Source organism: Girardinichthys multiradiatus, chromosome 14 (genome assembly GCF_021462225.1).
Source record: "Girardinichthys multiradiatus isolate DD_20200921_A chromosome 14, DD_fGirMul_XY1, whole genome shotgun sequence".
NCBI classification, from domain to species: domain Eukaryota; kingdom Metazoa; phylum Chordata; class Actinopteri; order Cyprinodontiformes; family Goodeidae; genus Girardinichthys; species Girardinichthys multiradiatus.
In genome coordinates this window covers 46,332,548-46,354,555 of record NC_061807.1, presented here as the reverse complement: position 1 = coordinate 46,354,555, position 22,008 = coordinate 46,332,548, and the positions used below count along the sequence as shown (strand labels likewise).

The window sequence follows — 22,008 nt, the reverse complement described above, 5'->3', positions numbered from 1 at the left end:
AGTCAGTTTAACATTCCTACCCTCACCTATGGGTATGAATTTTGGGAAATGAGCGAAAGAACGAGATCTGAATGACTGAATTGAGCTTCCTCCGCAGGGTGGCCGGGCACTCCCTTAGAGATGGGGTGAGGAGCTCAGCCATCCGGGAGGAGCTCGGATTAGAGCCGCTGCTCCTCCACATTAAAAGGAGTCAATTGAGGTGGCTCAGATATCTGTATGGGATGCCTCCTGGACGCCTCCCCTTGGAGGTGTTCCAGGCACGTCCCACCGGGAGGAGGCCCAGGGGACGGCTCAGGATATGCTGCAGGGACAATGTCTGTTGTGTGACCTGGGAAGGTGATCTCTACTAAGTCTGCTGCCCCTTTGACCTGTTCTCGGATAAAGTATGAGTACGAGTATGAGTATCTCTTATCATACCTTATTGTAAGTTATTGTATCATAATGTATAATATTCAGGCATATTCTACTCTATTGCATCTCACTGTACCCTCTTGTACTTGTGGTATTGGTTTGGTATTGTATCCGATCATATGTTATGATATATGATATGATATACAAAATATAAGGAAGGAAACATATAAGGAAGTCACAACACTACCTCTTTATGTGTGTTAGTATGTGAATCGTGTGCTAATTATAAGATACAGAATAATAGTCTGATACAGGAGGATAGCAACAAAGACTTTTTAAGAAATTCTTCCAAAAAATTTTCAAGAGTGACTCTTAACAGTTGATTCAACTGATCCATACTAATCAGCTAAGTTGAGTAAAATGTGGGAGAGATTTCTGATATTTTATTTTGTGAATTCAATTATTTATCACAAAAATCAACCTGTAAACTTTCAGCAAATTTGCAAATTTGTAAAAAGTCTGTGTATCTCATTGAGAAGGGCCTGTGGAACAGGTCTGGTAGATTTCGACATTTTCTTAATGTATTTTATGAGCCTGAAGCTTGTTTTCCTTCCATTCATCTAAGACTCCACTTTCAGTAGACTAAGTCTTGGGTCATTCCGAACAGCTGAGCTTGTCTTCTCTATTGCTATTTAAGCTTAACCCCACAATAATTTCACTGGCCATAGTTTCACATTTTCTCTTGCTTCTCTGTGGAAAGGAGGAGGGGGCTGGAACTGCAGCGCACAGAGGAAAAGATTGAAGCTCACCTCCAGTCTGGTGCGATCTACATCTCTGGGAAGCTTCACTTTCACTTTATGTGTCACTGCTAGCATTTCATAGGGGTATATCTGGCACAAAAAAAGATGAAGGAGATTTATCAGTGAGTAGAATCAGGACAACCCTTTTAATTTACAAAGTGATTTATTCGTAAAACAAAATCAAACTCTTACCTTGTACTCTGAAAAGGAGAGAAGTGAGAAACATAAATTAAAGTAAATCTGGTGAAGCAACTGACTTTATTTGAAGTTCACATCCATTATTACAACAAGCACAATAAAACCTGAATATTAAATCAATGCTGTCAACCCAAAACTTCTCCAAAATACTGTACTTTTAATAAGTTCAAAAGCATGAACAACTTCTGTCTTGCACACAATACAACACACACATTGTCATGAGGTCTTGACTCTCTCCTTGGAAAATACAGCCAATACTGCACCTGTTTACATCTTAACATGCTGCAGCTGAAACAAATTTGATCACTTTGCCACAATCTAACCGCAAGTCACCAGAGTAGTGAGGGTCTTTTTGTTAATGTAATCAGGGATCGTAAACCGACCTCAGATCTACAATTATAGGAAAGTAAATATTGTTGTTTGTATATTTTACAACAAAGCCTCACAAAAGTATCATACCCCTTGAACTTTTCCACATGTCTTTCCGATACAGGGACAAACTTCAGAGTATTGTATTAAGATTTTATGTGACAGACCAAAATAAAGAAGTGCAGAATTGTCAGGTGGAAGGAGAACGTGATGAGTTTTCAGTACGTTTTTTAAATGAAAATCTGAAAAGCATGGTGTTTATTTGTAGTCAGCCCCAATGAAAAAATTTAAGTAGGTAGCTTTATCTAAATTGTTTGACAGCTCAAGTGACAGGTTGAACTTCCATCACCCTGAATGCTCCCCCTTCTCTCCCCTCCCCCACCCGCCTCTGTTGTTTATGAGTATGAGAGTATAGAGTGATAAATATGAACAATTCAATTCAATTTCAAATCAATTCAGTTTTATTTATATAGCACCAATTCACAACACATGTTGTCTCAAGGCACTTCACAAACGGTTTTGAATGGTGCAGGGTTGTTGGGGAGGTTAAAATAAACTACTGAGTGTTAGAGTTTGGCCATTTAAGAATTGGCTATGTGTAGGGGAACTAAGTAAAATAATAAACTGATAAAGTTTGTCCATCTAGAGCCCATTGGTGGCCATTGTTATACTAAAAACCACAAGGATTGGGATACCTCTCTCGGTCAGACTAATTATAACCTTTGGAAAAGAGAAGGGGTCGCACAGGTAGCAGAAATGGTGGGTGTGTTTGCACCTCAAACATAACTGAGCTGGTTTAGGCTAAACCTGACTCCCCCTTACTCCATCCAACAGGGAGGGAGGAAGGCATAGGTAAAAAATAATTGGTGAGTTTTGTTTCCTGTTGCATTGTGTGAAAGGTGGGTAACTTTAAAATGCGCTAAGTCAGTTCAATCGAACCATACAGATTTCAAGTCAGGTACATACATTCCAATTAATCCTAACTATTAAACTGTGCAGTCAGATTCAATTGAATCTGACTGCACAGTTTAATAGTTAGCAGTCACTCCTCCTGGATGAGTATGTAGCGACAGTGGACAGTCATTGGCTTTAACATGGCAGCAATCCCTCATACTGAGCATGCATGTAGCGACAGTGAAGAGCAAAAACTCCCTTTTAACAGGAAGAAACCTCCAGCCGAATCAGGCTGAGTGTGAGTGGCCATCTGCCATGACCGACTGGGGGTTTGAGAGAAAAAAGCAGAGACAGAAAAATAACAGAGAAGCAGAACACAGAAGCACTGATCCAGGAGTAGTTTCTATGGGAAGAAAAAGTAAATGTTAATGTTAACCATGTCATCCATGTTAACTCACATGGATGATAATCTTTCTATTCATCTTAAATCCTATGATGAGACAGGTTTATCACCTTAACCACGAGTTTCATCAATTCACTGCCTACTCCGTTCTCTCCTGCTTTAGGCCACAAAAAACGCACTGGTAATTCTGTAGATTTAGTCCAACTACTTCGGCTATCTCTTATTCATTTTAGTCAATCCAGGGAACTGCAGAAAAGCTTAGGATTAATGCAGCTATGTTGCTATGTATATGTGATGGCCACACCTGCAGCCACACAGTCGGTAACCCTATACACCAACACTTTTTCATTTTGAGTTTTCATAAACACATTCACTGAAGCATAAATACATTGGTTTCTCTTTATATTTTTATTTGACAATATTCTTGCTAGTGTATAGTTTGAGAGAGAAAATAAGTCTGAATACTACTGCTGAGGTCCAACAAGTCATCCCAATGGAAATCTACAAATCACTGACTTGATATTTTTATTAATAGCAGCAATATAGCCATTTGAAAAATGAAAGTACTTTGTAAGTTCTAGAAAAGCAACTTGTAACTGCCACATTTTATATTATGCTTCATGTTCATATGGCTTATACTGTTTGCCTTATTATGTGTAGTTATATACACCACCTTCAGATGGCATAATATTTCAGATGCGTAAAAAGGATCCTACCTATCCTACCTTGTCTGGTAATTTTAATGAAAAAGTACCAGGGTGGTAACCAGTAAGTTCCACGAGGCCCTAATACCTGGTAAGTTCTGGGAAAATTTTAGTGGAAGTTTCTGGTGATTTAAAAGAAAATTCTTAGGAAAGTAATCTAAGTTCCAGGACTTTATTAGGGATATTATGTAGTTCTAATAATTTGGAAATGATTGATGTTCTGTGAATTTTCCAAAACTTAAAAAATAAACAAAGGGTAACAAAAAGAGCTTGACTTATTGTATCTGTTATTTAAATTTTATATAAAATGAGAACCAGAACCAGTCTTATTGATAAAGATTGTGTGAATACACACTTACATAATAGTATGAATATTGGTAATTTGTTTTCAAGGCAGATTGTAATAGTTCAGATATGCTTGTTGTTTCACAATGGAACAGCTTAGTACTCAAGATATAAGGTGTTTTTTGGGTTCTTCAGAGAGACAGCCTTGGGGAAGAAACTGTCTCTTTGGCGGCTGGTTTTTGCAATTAGCTCTCTGTACTGCAGATCAGAATAGAATAAAAGAATAGAATTGTCTTGATTGTTATTGTACTGGGGGATACAATGAAATTGATGGTGCTCCTGCTGGGCTACCATACAACTCAGTAGGAGAAAAAAAAATAACAAGAAGGCAACAGTTTGTTTGTTTGTTATTATGTGAAGCAGATATACGTATGATCTTGACTCACTTATCAAACAAAAGACAGGAATTGAAGATAACACTCTGAAGTTGACATTTAGTCTCACCTCTCATCCCTACCCAGCTCTGGGAGTCAGGGTCCACTTCATCTTCCACCATTCTTGCAGTCTATAGGAAACATACACATTAAGCACAATCTTCCATCATTCACTTTTCCACCAAAGAGGTTCCAGTTTGTAACCAGGGCTGGTTCCCAACTGGGTCTGTAAAAGAACTATTTTCTTCCCACAACCCGAGAGCCAAATACAGTGCAAATTTGCTTTGATCACTTTATTAGCTGTAAGGACATTTTCAAAGTTTCAAACAAAAACCAAACGGTGTCACTGTCATTCAGTCAATAGTATATTGACCTGGTTGATAAAATATATACTTTGTAGGCAAACCTGCAGACTTGTATGACAGGTCCAACCCAGTTTGTGCCAATACCATCAGGCTGACCGACACAGGAACTCCCTCACAACTGACTGCAAAAGAAGACTATGATACTAACTTGAAAAGTTAGAGGCTTTGTGCCTGACATTATGTATCTGAAATCAAATTATCTAGTAATGGTAATTTGATGAACAACATATAGGAAAATGTTATCTTGTAATTGTAGTGATAAATATTGAATTAATAAACTATATCACATTATAATTAATAAAATACCAAATAAAATACTCATCACTCAGCATCACAAGGGTGTAATGTATTATTTTAAATATTTCATCCATTTATTGTAATTGTGCTTTAATACCAGCATTATTTGTGTTTTTCTATTGATAATAGCACTATGCACTCTTGCTTCTTATTACAACAGATATGAATGGGTAAAGGACCGGTGTCACACAAAGGTGTGGTGTAGATTAATTTAGAAAAAGTGCAATCCACAGTACAGGCAAAATAAATAGCTAATTCCTAGGTACCAAAAACCTTTAAATTCATGCTGTTGGTACTTTAAACAAATAATAGCATTCTCCTATTTATTGTATTGCATTTTTGCCAACAGTTCCAGGTTATAACTTTTTGAAAACCCTGATTTCTATTCAGTCTATTCATCATTCTATTTATAAATCAGTGTGGCCCATGGTTATTAGATTATTTAACTGCCTCAAGAGATTGTAAAGCAGCAACACAAATCAAGCAAGCTGTGCCAATACTTTATGATGATTTTCTCCATCACTTGAAATATTTACAATATTAAACTGGTTTGTAAAAACATTGTTGCTCACCTTAAAGATACCATTCCTTCCATACCCGGGTAATGATGCAGATTTGTTGTAGGGGAAATCTACAAAGGTGCCAAGATATTTATTTTTATTATTTGCATTTTAAATTATTCAACATCAATATAAAGTTGTAACTGCTTTCTCACTTGGCTGGGATGTGTCAGTTGGGAGACTGCAGGTGGATTTACAGGGATCTAGATCTTCTGGAGGAATCTGACTATCAATCTCACTTTTCAAGATCATCCAACTTGTTCTCTACAGAGAGACAGAGTATAGGAAGAGCACAGAATGATCAATGGAAGTGATAGATGATGGCAAAGTGTAAGTTAGATAATTCATTTATGGATGTTGAGAACTTACAATGTTTAAGAAAATTGTTTCAATTGATATGCAATGTGGAAATTCAAACAATACACATAATAATGACCACACAGACCCACCTTGCCACCATCACCTTCCTGCCAGGATGTTCTAGAAGCTGTAAAACAGTCAGATGTTACAGGATGCCACAATCAATGTACTGGATTATCTTTATCTGAGATACACTGTTCTGCACTTATAACTTCAGTGAAAATCACAACATCTTTAGCTGAAAACAGTGTTTAGAGGTAGCTTTATGACATGGACATGACATAAAGCTACATGACATTCTAAAAAAGTGTCAACCACCAATACTGTATACTAACACTGGATTTAAAGTACCACAAAAAACACTGTTGGAGTTTGGTCAGGTATATCAAAGCAGGGTATCAGCAAACACGGTTACTCAGAAACTTCAATTATATTGTGATTAGGATGATGAATAATGAATAATTGATTATTTAATTACAAAGGGTCAAAAAGCTATCCAAACCAACCTGGCCCTACCTAAAAATGTAATTAACCCCTAGATTAGTCGTCCCACCATTGGCACATTGGGGAGTTTTCCAGCATGAGCAACAAATTTAAGCTTGTGACACAGCATTTTTATTATAAAAGGAATAACTTCAGACTTTGAATAGGCCACTCCAAAACCTTTATTTTGTGTTTTTAGGATATTCAGACAGCTCATGTGCTTTGAACATTGTATTACAGCATAAGCCAAGTGTATTTAAGGTTGAGGTGACAAAATGATAGTTGGACATTCTCCTTCAGGATTTTCTGTAAGACAGCAATGCTCACTGTTCCACCAATGATGGCAAGTTCAGGTTCTGAAGCAGCAAGGCAGATTATCACAATACCACCCCCATGTACAGTACCTTGCGAAAGTATTCGGCCCCCTTGAACTTTTCAACCTCTTGCCACATTTCAGGCTTCAAACATAAAGATACAAAATTCTAATTTTTTGTGAAGAATCAACAAGTGGAGACACAATCGTGAACTGGAATGAAATTTATTGGATATGTCAAACTGTTTTAACAAATAAAAAACTGAAAAATGGGGCGTGATCAGTAGCTAAACCATGAGCCGGAAAGCAATGTGGAGAGGCGAGCAGAGGAGCGGGCAGGAGGCCTCCTCATTGAAGTGGCAATTTCTCCTAGGGCCCTTTGTCGCTCGGCCTCAATGACGTAGTGAATCCGAGGATCAGGAAAAAAAATTTTTTCGCCTCGTGCCAGTCTTGGAGCAGGTATGACAGGAGCTCCATCATTAACAGGAAATTGAAGTAGAGTAGCTGCTCCTCTGCATTAAAAGGAATCAGATGAGGTAATCAGGAATCTGACCAAGAAGCCTCCTGGGCATTTTGCTTTGGAGGTTTTTGGGCATGTGTCACTTTGAAGAGACCATAGGGCAGATTGCTCTATGCTACAGCCACATTCGCCCGGTTGCACTCACAAACGTACATTTCTGCACTAATATGCAGACAAGTAGGCAACTTGTGTCATATCCATGGTGGCTTGTGTGCAGGCTTCATGCAGGCTGTGCTTTTGTGCTGTGTTTTTTCTGTGCAGGGTGTGACTGGCAGGTGCTGCTGTACAGGTGTAGCTCATCTGAGAGCAATCAGCTGGGCTTCATATGGAGTGGAAACCCAGAGGGAGGAGTCAGCTCGTTTTCTCACTTGGCGTAGTAACAGCCAGACCTCTGCTTTTCTGCAGTCCTGCTTCTAAGCAGATTTCTCTGATCATCTTGTTTTTCTACCCTGCCTTGCAGATCGACCTTCTGCTGAAGGAAGCCGTGGAATCTCTCAGGTCTCCGGTTTCACTTGTGTCACGTTCAGAGGAGTTTGGAAACTCCACCCTTGACGCCCCAGCCCTGAGCCTCCACTCTGCTTCCAGCTCCAAACCCAGCTTCTCAGGAGCCACCTAAACCTAACCATCAACCTGCCTGTCCACGCTCCAACGTTAACTCTCCAACCACAGTGGAGTTTCCCGGAAGAGATGAAACACAAGCGAAGGAACGAAGCAATTCACCTTCCAAAAACTGTGCATTGCCTGTCAGCCTCAAGCCACCGTGGAATAAAGGACTTCTTACCCACCCTGGCCTTACCAAGAACTCAACCCCTGTAAGTCAGCCTCTAAAGAACACATTTACATTTTCTCCACTCCCACCCAAAGTGTTTATCAGCCTCTGTTTCCTCCTTCAGAAAGACTCAGATTTTCCAGTCCTGGTTCCAGTCCGACCTTAAACCGTGTATCTTAATAAACTGTTAAAATGCTGTCTTGGTCCTCATGGTTGTGTCACTTCAGATTCTAAGAAAACCCCATTATGACAACTTGACCTTAAGTGCCACATCTACATGTGATTTCCGATTGCAAGATGACTTCAAATGCAAAGATTAATGAGATGCCAGAAGAACTAATATGCCAGTCTGACAATATCTTATATCATAAGAAACTAATGCAGCACCACTTATCACTCCTATTACGGTGATTAGAATATGAGTATTAAATTAAAGGGAACAAAGCAATAATTATCTGGCAAAAATATTCCCTTGATGGTCATTTTAAAACTACAATAGAAAAGCTATGAATGGCATGTTTGTGAAACAACCCATTCTAGGCTAGCTATCTAAACAGATCACTTGAGTAACCAGCTGATGATCAGTTTGTTATACTTCTATGACTCTATATTTAAATAAGCACTTTAAGTATTACTAAATTTAGCTGGTGTGTATTCTATATTTTTACCTGATTCTATGCATGAAAATCAATTCCTCAAGAAATAAATTGATTAGATAATGTCCTTAAAACTGTCAGTCATTTTCTACCGCTTCTTCCATAGTGGGTCGCAGGGAAGCTGGTGCCTATCTCCAGCAGTCATTGGTCAAGAGGCGGTGTACACCCTGGAGAGGTCGCCAGTCCATCACAGGGCAACACAGATACAGGAAAAACAGCCATGCATACACTCATTCTAAAAGCAATTTAGAGAAACCAATTAACCTAGAAGTCATGTTTTTGGACAGTGGGAGGAAGCTGGAGTACCCAGAGAGAACCCACACATGCACCGGGAGAACATTTAAACTCCCTGCAGAAAGACCAGGCCCTTCTTGCTGCAAGGCAACAGTGCTACCAACTGCGCCACCATGCAGCCCGTCCTTAAAACTGTAATAATTAAAATATAATTTTGAAGCAGTAAGAATAATTGTTGGTGAACTGGTTAAAACATGATAAGATAGACTTTATTGATTGTTACAGCAGCTTTTAGTAACACACAAGTAGGGTGTGTAGATAATTAGGAAATTAAGAGCAAAAGGTCATGCACTACTTTTTTTTTTAAATCTTTGTGTGAAGTCGTATTCATATATTCACTAAAAGTTATTAGACTGTGAGAATCTGTTACCAGCCCATGCCTCTTTCCAACTTCTACAACAGCTTGAGGTAATAGTTTCTACAAGCAGTGGCAAACTGCACTAAATAAATGAGTTCATCATAATGATGGTGGCACTGTCAATATACCCAAAGATGCCAACTGATCATTTAGGGTTTTCATTATGCTTTCTGAGTAATTCTGTATATTTATATATAATTTTTTTTACTGATTATTAAACACATGAATGACTTTCTGACTGAGATTTAAAAGAAAGGTGAGCCATTATTCACCCCTGCGTGGAAAGTCTGAGTCTTTCCTAAATGGTCCTTTTTACCTACTTTTACCTACTTATCATGAATAATCTGCTCTTTCTACAATTTTACAAAAAGGTGTTACTCATACATCCTACAACAGGGCCACCACAAATTATTGTCACCTCTCTATATTTTCTACATTATGTGACATTACAGACTTATTCTATGAGTGATTGGAGCATAGTTTTCTTTCAGAAAATCAAAACAAAATACCTTATAAGGACAAAGTGAGGGGACATTTTCATACATTATTGTAAATTGATTCAAATTAAAACATTTAATAACAACATTATTGCCACATAAGAATTCCTAACCTTTGCTACAACAGTTATATCAAAGCTCAGCTGCTTCTGATTGTCTTAATTGCTCCAGTAAAACACTTGCAGACCTCCAAGACCAGATTGTGTCAAAGAACAAATCTGGAAGCAAATTTAAAAAAAGCTATGTGGCCTTCATTAAGTTTAGGATCATTAGGAGATCTAGCCACCGACAAAGGTCTTGGTCAGAGAAATGATCAAGGACCCAATGTTGACTATGGTGGAGCACGCACCAGGTTAAAAATTGCTAATACACTCCACTACTCAGATCAAGGGCACTTCCACTAGGAAGCACCTTAAAGATTTCGAGACCAGAAGAATCTAACTCACCTGTCCAAATATACAACTTTTTGACATGCACATCATGTCTAAAGAAAAACAGGCCCTGCTCAGGATAACATCATCCCTACTTTGAAACATGGTGGGAGCAGCATAATGGTGTGGGGATGTTTTCCAGTGACAGGAACTGGGTGATTCATCAAATATGGAGAGATTCTTCAATTTACGAACCCACTTCAAGAATTACCATTCTATGATGTGGAACTGGAGCTGGGCTGGGGAAAGCCCTTTAAATCCAGAGCTGATAGGAGAAGGGTGTCAGATCCTGGTTATCATCTGCCTGCTACTAACCCTTTTCCACCAGTAGGGACCGTTAGAGCTGAAGGATCAGGGTGGACAGGTGTGTCACATCTTGTCATCAGCTGGAGGACTACAAGAGGGTGGCAAGCCAGCACTTTGACGCCTGAGTGTTCTGCCTCATTGTGGTACTATTACCTGGCCATTTCCTAGTTTGAAAGAACCTTGAAGAAACTTTGTATCTTTGAAGAATTTTGATAACCTTGACTAATAGTTTCTATTTGTCTCAGGTTGCCCAAGTCCCACTCCAAGTAAAAGAACTTCTGAAGAACTCATCTGACAATAACTTGGATCCTGATCGTTTCTTCCTTGCCGGCCGCTGGCCCTGCCCTGGTGGTTCCTCTGCAGCTTCCAGGCGAACCCTGTCTGCCCTCCTCCGTCCAGCCAAGACAATCTGAAGCTCCGGCGGTTCAGCGTAGCCATGCCGCTTCCCCCAGGACTGACAACCTCTCTCCCTGGCGGGCCGACCTCCAACCAAACCATAAGCCCCCTTACAAAGTAGTGTCCAAGGGATGCATTTGCAGTTTCTTACCTGCGTCTGTTCCTTTGCAGCCGGTCAGCAGATTTTGGTTTTCCAGCCCCAGGTCACCTGTAAATAAAGTTCCTGAAACGCTTCTCTGTCTTCCGTGTTTTTGCATGTGGGTCAAGTCGGCCTTATCCAATATGACAGAACACTCAGGCCAGCCGGACCCAGCAGAAGCGCTGCAGAGAACCGTCTCCGAACACGGCCAAACGATCCAGGTGCACGATTCAACCCTCCGTTTGCTCCTCGACTATCAGCGACAGGTCAGTCAGCAGCTGGCGGAGATGACAGGGCTCGTGCAACACGCTCTGAGTGTTGGAACCGCCACGCCACCGGGGGCCGCTGCGGAGCTTCCCGCCTTGCAGCGACTTCCGCATGGCCGTGACGTCACTTCCCCCTGCCCGGAGAAATTTTCCGGAGAAGTAGGGAATTGTCGCGGTTTTTTGTTACAGTGCACCCTGGTGTTTAACAGAACCCCTCAGTCATTTCCCCATGATGACGTGAAAGTTTCTTATGTATTGGGTTAACTGACTGGTAGAGCACTCCGATGGGCGGAGGCTAGATTCACTGACTACAATCAGTTTGGTTGCACTTATGAGAAGTTTTTAAAGGATTTCAGATCCACCTTTGACATAGATATGGATCAAGCAGGTGTGACTTGTCAATTACGCACGCTTAAGCAGCGCAATTGGCCACTCACAGAGTTCCCCATAGATTTCCGCAATCTGGCAGTTGCATCTGGCTGGAACTCCAGCGCCCTGAAATCAGTGTTTTTTCAGACTTTGGACGAAGGGTTAAAAGATGAACTCTCATTGTTAGACGAACCTGAGGATCTGGACGAATATATCTCCTTAGCACTCCGTTTAGATACCCGTATGAGGGAGAGGAGGCGGACCCGCGCTGAGCGGTTTCCGTCTAGAATGCAGTCCTTTCCCACCCTTCAGATGCCGGCCCGGTCTCAACAGTCTTCTGGCCAGGCTGAGCCTGAGCCCATGCAGCTCGGACGGGCGCAGTTGTCTGAGGACGAGCGGCAGTGTCGACGGGAGGCCGGGCAGTGTTTTTACTGTGGGTCCCCTGAGCATTTGGTGTCGGCCTGCCCAGTTCGGCCAAAAGGCTGGGTCCGCCGGTTCTAACAGGGCGACGGGTGGACCAAACACCCCCTCTTATGCCCTCACGTTTCACGTTACCCGCCACATTAGTATTCAACCGACAGACCTTCACACTCTCTGCCCTTCTAGACTCGGGTTGTGAACTGAGCCTGATCGATCAGGGCCTGGTTCAACACCATCAGATTAAGATAGAACAGTTAAGCATGCCACGTCAAGTCTTGGCTTTAGATGGCTGTACTCTCCACAGTATAACCCACAGGACTGTTCCCTTAGAGTTGGTGTTATCTGGTAACCATAGGGAGCGCATCGCCTTGTTTGGTTTTCCTATAGTACAGAGTTCACTGGTTCTGGGGTTCCCTTGGCTTCAGCGCCACAACCCGCATCTGAACTGGGCTGAATTAGGGGTAGAGTCTTGGTCTGTCATCCTGCCTCCTGTCAGTGGTTTACCCTAGTACATCTGTGATGGAGAGGGAGGTCGAACCGCCTGATCTGACGCGGGTTCCATGTGAGTACCACGACCTAGAGTCCGTGTTTAGTAAATCTCGGGCCCTATCCCTCCCAGCGTGCCATCCCTATGACTGTGCGATCGACCTTCTGTCGGGAGCTCCATTACCATCCAGCCAGTTGTATAAGATCTCTGGACCAGAGAGGGTGGTAATAGAGAATTATATAACCGAGTCATTAGCCACTGGGATTATCCGACTGTCCTCATCTCTGTTGGGAGCTGGGTTTTTTTTCGTTGGTAAGAAGGATGGGTCTCTCGGTCCGTGTATCAATTATAGAGGCCTAAACGCCATTACAGTAAAAAACAAGTATGCGTTACCCCTTCTTTCATCTGCCTTTGAACCGGTCCATGGGGCCACGATCTTTACTAAGCTTGATCTTAGAAATGCGTATCACTTGGTCCGGATCCGCCAGGGAGATGAGTGGAAGACGCCTTTCAAGACTCCACTTGGACACAAAACCTGGTATTATAAAAAGGCCAGGGAGATGAGTTTTTGTCCTGGACAGCAAGTGCTGTTGTTGCTCCCTACTTGTGACAATAAGCTTCTCGTGAAATGGCAGGGCCCGTATGAGGTCACACGATGTGTAGGGAAGCTTAATTATGAACTGTATATGCCTGAGAGGAAGAAAAAATATCAAACTTTTCATATTAATCTTCTGAAACAATATCACAGGTCACCACAACAGTTTACTATGTCATCTGGGTCACAGTTATCTCAACAGGATCCACTGCAGAGTGAGGAGCGTGCAGAGACTGTTTTGTCCCAACTCATTGTGGTGGATGATGAAGAGGAAGATGAGCTATTCTTTCCAGGCTGTGGCTCGGTACCACTCTTAATTTCTTTCTCTCATCTCCAGCCGTCTCAGCAGCAGGACATAAAGCTCCTTTTGGATCCAGAGTTGTTTCAGGAAAAACCCGGGTTTACAAGCTTGATACAACACTGGGTTCACCTTAGAGATGACGCCGCACCTCGTAGGAAGTTCTACAGGGTACCAGGAGGTGGGGATCATTGAGCCCGCGGTGAGTGAATGGTGCAGTCCAGTAGTGCTAGTACCAAAAAAGGATGGGAAGTGTAACTTTATTACCACACTAGACCTCTGCAAGGGCTACTGCCAACTGGCCCTGGCATTAGAGGCGAAGGAGTTGATTGCATTTAAAACACCTTTTGGGGTTTTCCAGTTTAAGGTGATGCCCTTTGGCCTGCAGGGGGCACCAGCTACGATTCAGCACCTCATGGACCAGGTGCTGAAGGAGACATCTGACTTTGCAGCGGCGTATTTGGATGACGTGTTGATTTTCAGCCAGATGTGGGAGGAGCATGTTCATCATTTGCAGCATGTTTTACAGCTTATCTGATCCGCAGGCCTTATCATTAACCCCCACAAGTGTAAGTTGTCTCAGAGGCAGGTAGAGTACTTGGGCTATGTGGTGGGAGATGGACAGGTTAGACCTCAAGTGGGGAAAGTGGAAGCTATTCGGGCATACCCAATACCTACAACCAAAAGGAAGGTCCTTGCTTTTGTTGGGTTAGTGGGGTGGTATAGTAAATTCATTCCTCATTTTGCAGAGAGGGCTGTTGTTCTGACAGATTTAACAAAGGTCTCTGTGCCAAATAAAGTCAAGTGGACTGAGGAGTGTGATAAAGCTTTCAATTCAAAGATACTTTATTGATCCCCGAGGGGAAATTGTAATTCCAGTACAACCCATCCGGGGGACGGAACACCGAGGCTTTGCTGCCCACTCACAGGCGCTGAAGTCTGTGATCTCCAGTGACTCTGTACTTTACAGTCCAGACTTTGATGGCCTCTTTCTACTGCAAACTGATGCCTCTGGAATAGGCCTGGGTGCAGTGCTGATGCAGGACATCGATGGTGAAAGACATTCCATTGTTTATCTCAGCAGGAAGCTTCAAGACTGAGAGACCAGGTATTCCACAGTTGAAAAAGAATGCCTTGCAGTTAAGTGGGCTGTGGAGTCACTGTGGTACTATTTGTTGGGGTGCCATTTTACCATTGAAACAGATCATAGGATGCTGAAATGGTTGCACCAAATGAAAGACTCTAATATGCGTATTGCAAGGTGGTATCTGTCATTGCAGCCTTTTGACTTCACAGTGCAGTATCGGTCAGGGAAGTCTAACCTTGTCGCTGACTTTCTATCTAGGATGTATGAAGATTGAGCAATTGTTGTCCTGGGTGAAGGGGGAGGAAATGTGATGGAGATTAGGGGCTCCATCCCTATAAGTGATTATTGATATTATATTTATTTATAGAACAAATGCTGTTTTTTTAGTTTTATTTCAGTTATAGTGATATTTAGTTAAAACATTCTTTCAGGCAGAAGGACTGGCCATTCTTCTTTGACAGGGGGAATGTAGGGAAATGTCAGGTTAGTTGTTGAGTTGTACCTTTGGGTGTGTCTCCTTGGTAGGGTTTAGCATACCATTGTCAACTAAGAGGGGAGGTGCTCTGCAGAGTTAGATTAAGTTAAATTTAATTTTTGATTGATTGTAGATTAGTTTAGTCTAATGATTTGCATGCATGTAAACGTGTATTGGTACCATTTATTGTTTGTGTTAGGTGGGGTGAATTATTGCTGTATATTATTTCTTGTTTTATTTTGTCACCCCTTCAGCTGGTATGAGTGTTGGAACTACCTTAAGGTAGAAAGCCAGCTTCTTTGTTCACGGTGTGGGTAGAAAAATGTGACCTGCAGTTTCACATAAAAAGCCATCTCAACTGCATTCTGTTGCCTCGCCTCTTTCCCGCATGCAGAATGATTCGCCAATTGATGATGACAAATACCATTACACTAATCAAGTCTGGAAGTAATGAAGACATGGATGAGAAATTAGGGTTTTATCTTAGGGGGTCAATAAATGACTGCAATGAATAGAGGAGTGGGACCAGACAGCTTAAAAGCAATATGTTAAAATGAAGGAACATCAGGAATGAAGATGGAGGTCATATTACTGTCCTTTCTAATTACAGCTGCAACACCACCTCCACGCCCCTCCAAACATGCTTTCTCAATGTATGTGCAGCCGGGGGCTGTGGTCTGATTTTGTGAGAAATAATCCAGGGGGTTTCTGCCATGTTTCAGTGAGATAGAGGAAATCACAATTAGTATCTGCAGAATGAGGCCCTTACTGTTGAGGGAACAAGTACTGAGCAGAGCCAGTTTCAGATGGTGTTGCTTTGTAAAGGGCTCTGAGGACCAGGGAAGTGAACAGAGATTGGAGAGATTCGCATGTCGCTTTTTGTGACGACGGGAGGTTTGTGACAAGTTGGATTGCGACAAGACCAGATAGAAGGATCTGAGGTGAAGTAGAGCAGCGGCCTGGTCCGGGTGTAGAAGTGTTGGTTAGAGGTACCTGGGCCTGCTAGTGGATGGCTATAGCATGTTGCTGGGCCTGGTGGTGGATGGCTGTGGCAGGTAGCTGGGTCTGGTGGGGGATGGCTGGTCACCTTGCCATTAAGATCCTTCTTCAGCCCTTCTTTGCTTTTCCATAGATTTAGCTGTCATGTTGCTGCTGGAAACATAATGCTGTTAAACTGACATACCCTGATGACTTCTGCTGCAAAACAAGAACGTGCTGCATTGTGGAAATACTTTTGCCAAACACAGGAATGCTTTAGGTCATATTACCATTTGTAGTGCAATAAACCCCCCTCACCCCAGACCCCAACCCAGACCGCATAGAACTCTACCATCTCTCAAATGAGCCCAGTTCTTGCTTTTCTAGATTTCACTGACAACATGAAAGAAGTTTTTAATATTGGGACCAAAATTACTCTGAAATCTTCTCCATTCAATATGAATGGATGCTACTATAACAGCATCTTCCAAATGCCACATAGCCCCACCACCTCCTAATCTATATCCTTCAAATCAGGACCTTCAAATCTCTTCTCTGTGATTCAGTCTGGGCCCCGGTGGTAACTCCATCATAAATGATCATTTCCAGGAAAAACTTGGGCCCCTGATGGGAGATAGTTGTAAGATCTCTGTGCTTATACAGGTCCTTCTCAAAATATTAGCATATTGTGATAAAGTTCATTATTTTCCATAATGTCATGATGAAAATTTAACATTCATATATTTTAGATTCATTGCACACTAACCAGGGGCTGCACGGTGGCGCAGTTGGTAGCACTGTTGCCTTGGAGAGTTGGCAGGCCAATTGAGCACAGTGATACCATGGTCAGTAAACCATTTACCAGTGGTTTTGGCACTGTGAGCAGGTGCCAGGTCGTGCTGAAAAATGAAATCTTCATCTCCATAAAGCTTTTCAGCAGATGGAAGCATGAAGTGCTCCAAAATCTCCTGATAGCTAGCTGCATTGACCCTGCACTTGATAAAACACAGTGGACCAACACCAGCAGCTGACACGGCACCCCAGACCATCACTGACTGTGGGTACTTGACACTGGACGTCTGGCATTTTGGCATTTCCTTCTCCCCAGTCTTCCTCCAGACTCTGGCACCTTGATTACCGAATGACATGCAGAATTTGCTTTCATCCAAAAAAAGTACTTTGGACCACTGAGCAACAGTCCAGTGCTGCTTCTCTGTAGCCCAGGTCAGGCGCTTCTGCCGCTGTTTCTGGTTCAAAAGTAGCTTGACCTGGGGAATGCGTGCCCATTTTCTGCACACGCCTGTGCACGGTGGCTCTGGATGTTTCTACTCCAGACTCAGTCCACTGCTTCCGCAGGTCCCCCAAGGTCAGGAATCGACCCTTCTCCGCAATCTTCCTCAGGGTCCGGTCACCTCTTCTCGTTGTGCAGCGTTTTTTGCCACACTTTTTCCTTCCCACAGACTTCCCACTGAGGTGCCTTGATACAGCACTCTGGGAACAGCCTATTCGTTCAGAAATTTCTTTCTGTGTCTTACCCTCTTGCTTGAGGGTGTCAATAGTGGCCTTCTGGACAGCAGTCAGGTCGGCAGTCTTACCCATGATTGGGGTTTTGAGTGATGAACCAGGCTGGGAATTTTAAAGGCCTCAGGAATCTTTTGCAGGTGTTTAGAGTTAACTCATTGATTCAGATGATTAGATTCATAGCTCGTTTAGAGACCCTTTTAATGATATGCTAATTTTGTGAGATAGGAATTTTGGGTTTTCATGAGCTGTATGCCAAAATCATCCGTATTAAGACAATAAAAGACCTGAAATATTTCAGTTAGTGTGCAATGAATCTAAAATATATGAATGTTAAATTTTCATCATGACATTATGGAAAATAATTAACTTTATCACAATATGCTAATATTTTGAGAAGGACCTGTACATGACAGAAAGAACAAAGCTAAAAGGATAAGAGACAATATTAAACAATTAAACTTATAAGCCATAAACTGTCAGGTACAACCAGACACAGAGTTAATATTAGCCACTAAGTCATATTAACAGGCTTTAATGAACATTAGATCTCTGTCAGGAAAATAATTTTTAATCAATGACTTCATTACTGACCATAATCTTGATTTTTTGTTTTTAACAGAAACATGGTTACATGAAATTAATGAAGAACCCGTTCTAATAGTGTCGAAGCCGCCAAACTACAATTGTCTTTGTGAGAGCAAACAGCAAAGTAAAGGTGGAGATGTGGCCACTTTGTTTAAAGATTCACTAAAGTGTAAAAAGGTATTTATAGGCAAATTTGACTCTTTTGACAAATTTGGTTCTCCAGGTAAAGAGTCCAGTCTGAACCATGTTCTTGAATATTTACAGGCCTCCTAAGTCCAAAACAAACTTTTTCAGTGATTTTAATGAGCTTTTATCTGTGATACGTGTTGATTATGACTGCACAAATGCACAAATGGGGACATATTTTGGACTTGACCATCACTAAGGGTCTAAACATTTCCAAGGTGTCTGTAACTGACGTTGCCCTATCTGACCACTTTTCTGTTATTTTTGAAAGCATCATCTCAAATGACTCAGTTAGCCAAAGAGACGTTATGGGAAAACACATCTTTAAGGACAGTGCTGCTGAAACCTTTAAACAAATGTACTCTTCTACCTCCACTTTGCCATGTAACACTGTAGATGAGCTCATTCTAAAATTTTGGACATCATTGATTCAGTTGCTCCAATTAAAGTGAAAGTCGTTTCTGGGAAGAAAAAGTCTCCAGCGAGAAGTGCTCCACCAGTCGGAAGTGAAAAAGGGAATGCTTTCCTAAAGAACACTTTGCCATTGTCATAACGTCTGATTTAATTCAACATCCGTTTTGTCAGGTGTTTTACCCCAGGCCCTAAAAACAGCAATTATCAAACCGCTATTGAAAAAGAGCAATTTGGAGTAGCTACTACTGCAGATCTACAGGCCTATCTCAAACCTCTCCTTCATCGGTAAGATTATTAAAAAAGCCGTGTTTTAGCAGGTAAACAACTTCCTAACAATGACCACCCGCTTCGATGTCGTCCAGTCAGGCTTCCGTGCTCACCACAGTACAGAGACTACCCTTGTCAAGGTGTTCAATGACATCCCTATAAATGAAGACTGTGGAAGAACCACAGTGCTGGTGGTGGACCTATTATAGGACCTTAGTGCAGCATTCAACACAGTAGATCACTCCATTTTATTACAGTGCCTGGAAAACTGGGTCAGCCTTTCCGGAACAGCACTTGATTTGTTTAAATCCTATTTGAAGGACATTTACTTTTTTTGTGTCAGTAGGTAACTTTACATTAGAGACCACAAATATCACATGTGGCGTTCCCAAAGTGTCCATCTTAGGGCCCCTCCTATTCATTACTTAGTATCTACATGCTCCCCCTAACTCAGATTATAATAAACAACATAAGGTATCATAACAGCTACACATTACGATGTCACCAGGTGACTATGAACCCATTCAACTGCTTGGTAAATGCTTAGAAGAAATCAATGGATGGATGTGCTAAAATTTTCTTCAACTGAATCAACAAACAAACAAAACTGAAGTAATAATTTTTGCACCAAAGGAAGAGCGTTTAAAAGTTAGTACACCACCAGTCAGGCTCGAAACTTGGGTGTAGTGATGGACTCAGACCTGAACCTTCAGAGACACATAACAAGTAATAAGGTCGGCCTTCTATCACCTAAAGAACATCTCCAGGATTAAAGAACTAATGTCTCAGCAGGACCTTGAAAAACTAATTAATGTGTTCATCTTTAGTATAATTGAACTGCAACAGTGTCAATTCAGTTCAATTCAATTCAGTTTTATTTATATAGCGCCAATTCACAACACATGTTGTCTAAAGGCACTTCACAGGTAAATACATTCCAGGTACATACATTCCAATTAGTCCTAACCATTGAACAGTAGTCAGAGTTAGTTATTTATTCAAATTGGATAAAAAGTTTTCTTCACGGGTCTGCCTAAAAAGTCGATCAGACAGCTGCAGTTGATCCAGAAAGCTGCTGCCTGCATCCTCACTAAAGCTAAGAAAGTGGAGCACATCACCCTAGTTCTAAAGTCCTTACAGTGGCTACCCGTATCTCAAAGAATAGACTTTAAAATACTTCTGTTAGTCAATAAATCAACAAATGGCTTAGCACCAAAATATTGGTCGTCAATGTATCAGCCAGCCAGACCTCTCAGGTCTTCTGGCTCAAACCTACTCTGCATACCCAGAACCAAACATGAAGAAGCAGCTTTTAGTTCTTAAGCTCCACTAATCTGGAATAAACTCCCAGAAAACTGTAAAATCGCTAAAACCCTAAGTTGCTTCAAATCAATATTAAAATCTTATTTGTTTAGAGTGGCCTTTGACTGAGCTGTCTAAACATTATTAGTTAGGTTTTCAGTCCAACTTTCCTTTCATTTTCTTATCAATCGTTTTATGACAAATGTTTTTATTTAATTTATTTTTATATTATCGTCTTTTTAAATTATAAATCTTTTCATTATGTCTCTTTTTTTTTCTTAATGAACAGCACTTTGAATTGTCTTGCTTCTGAAATATGCTACATAAATAAACTTGTCTTGATTTGCCTTTAGTTGAAAGATCAGCTGTGGAAACTGCTCTCCAGGGTACGATGGATGACAGTAATGAAGAAGATCTGATGGATCTGTTCACTAGAATGGGATCTCATTCCCTACCTCCAAAGAGCAACTTTAAGGCAGCTATTGAAACAATGGCAATCTTACAGGAGCCCAAATACATTTTTGACTCTTTTTCCATACCCATGGCACAGGTATAGCAACATTTGTCAGACAAAACTAGTGTGCTGTTTCTGTATGATTCTAAACAGCCAACAGGCAAATGAGTGGCAGAACTTTTAGTAACCACAAATGCTGTCCCAACGAGAGCAGACAACATTCAATCATCTGCAGCGTTTGGTCATAAATGTGTAGCTACTCTAGAAGTGCCCTACACCTACAGCTCATACACTGAATTTTGCAGTGAGTTCCACCACATCCTGTCACGTGACTGTCAGGTTTCAGGCTGTGCGTTCTTGTTTTGCTGTTCTTTTCTCCAAGCAGGTTCATTTGGAGGGTTGACTGTGCAGCTGCACTCTCTCATACCTGGTGAGCAATCAGGCTGATGTGGAAGCTTAAAGGAGTAAGCAGCAGATCACTCAATGGCTGAGTGTCAACCTTAGTGGTACCTCTAGTCCTCTGTGCTTTGTTGTTTCCTGATTTTTTAAGGTGCCTCGGTTACCTGAATGCTATCCTAGGCCGTCTTCCTCCACGGCCAAGCTCAGGTTGAAACCTCCCTGGATTCCATGTCTCCGGATCTGAGTCACACTCCAGACTTCCGAGCCCAAGCCGAAAACCCTGTCCGCCCTCCAATGAACCAAACGTCCGCCAACAAGCAAAACAAGCTGTCTCCTGGACCTGACACCTTCCCAGACCTAAACTCCACTCTCACCATAAGCAGCCATTCACTCTTTCAATTCCTTTCTGCCTCTGGCCAACTATCTCACCGCTACTTCTCTTCCCTAGAAGGCGAGGCTGACCCGGTCCCTGAGAGTTCCTGCCATAACCGAATACCATTTGCTGCTCAAAAATAAAAACCCTGTGTTATATTACTGTTTTATTTTTGTTCTTTTGCATACAACCTTGGTGTGAGAAGTAAAGAATTTCTCTTGCCTATTATGTAGTTCACAGAGTTGACACTTTGTTGGATGTCCAATGAAAAAGACTCATTTGATCCTAGGCAGAGGGAGTGGTTCTCAAACTATGGTATAGGAACAACTGTTTGTACACAGGCTTCT

At 41.6% G+C, this 22,008-nt stretch overlaps 2 protein-coding genes and 1 long non-coding RNA gene across 19 annotated transcripts in view; 2 read left to right on the top strand and 1 right to left on the bottom strand.

The window, feature by feature from the left end:
- The window catches only part of ablim2 (actin binding LIM protein family, member 2), a 332,383-nt gene that overhangs the window by 5,553 nt on the left and 304,822 nt on the right, over positions 1-22,008 (bottom strand). For 15 of the 17 annotated variants that reach the window (XM_047385748.1, XM_047385747.1, XM_047385746.1 and 12 more), the window contains 6 exons: positions 6,110-6,147; positions 5,816-5,924; positions 5,673-5,731; positions 4,509-4,569; positions 1,344-1,351; positions 1,161-1,241 (listed from right to left, as the gene is read on the bottom strand). In XM_047385748.1, coding sequence (XP_047241704.1) covers positions 1,161-1,241; positions 1,344-1,351; positions 4,509-4,569; positions 5,673-5,731; positions 5,816-5,924; positions 6,110-6,147 — 356 coding nt within the window. Of the gene's footprint in view, positions 1-1,160; positions 1,242-1,343; positions 1,352-4,508; positions 4,570-5,672; positions 5,732-5,815; positions 5,925-6,109; positions 6,148-16,172; positions 16,332-22,008 lie in introns of those variants that run through there. The other 2 variants (XR_007041374.1, XR_007041375.1) reach the window with 1 other exon arrangement.
- LOC124880550 lies at positions 6,156-8,301 on the top strand. The gene is made up of 2 exons (XR_007041376.1): positions 6,156-8,148; positions 8,230-8,301. It is a non-coding gene; the product is annotated as an uncharacterized LOC124880550 (long non-coding RNA).
- Positions 12,740-21,861, top strand: LOC124880547. Its single transcript, XM_047385763.1, has 2 exons — positions 12,740-13,819; positions 20,789-21,861. The coding sequence occupies exon 1, from the start codon at positions 12,757-12,759 to the stop codon at positions 13,810-13,812; it is 1,056 nt and encodes a 351-aa protein (XP_047241719.1). The 5' UTR covers positions 12,740-12,756; the 3' UTR covers positions 13,813-13,819; positions 20,789-21,861.

Excerpts from the sequence above, each read along its gene's own strand:
- LOC124880547 (XM_047385763.1), top strand. The coding sequence starts at position 12,757 with ATGGAGAGGGAGGTCGAACCGCCTGATCTGACGCGGGTTCCATGTGAG.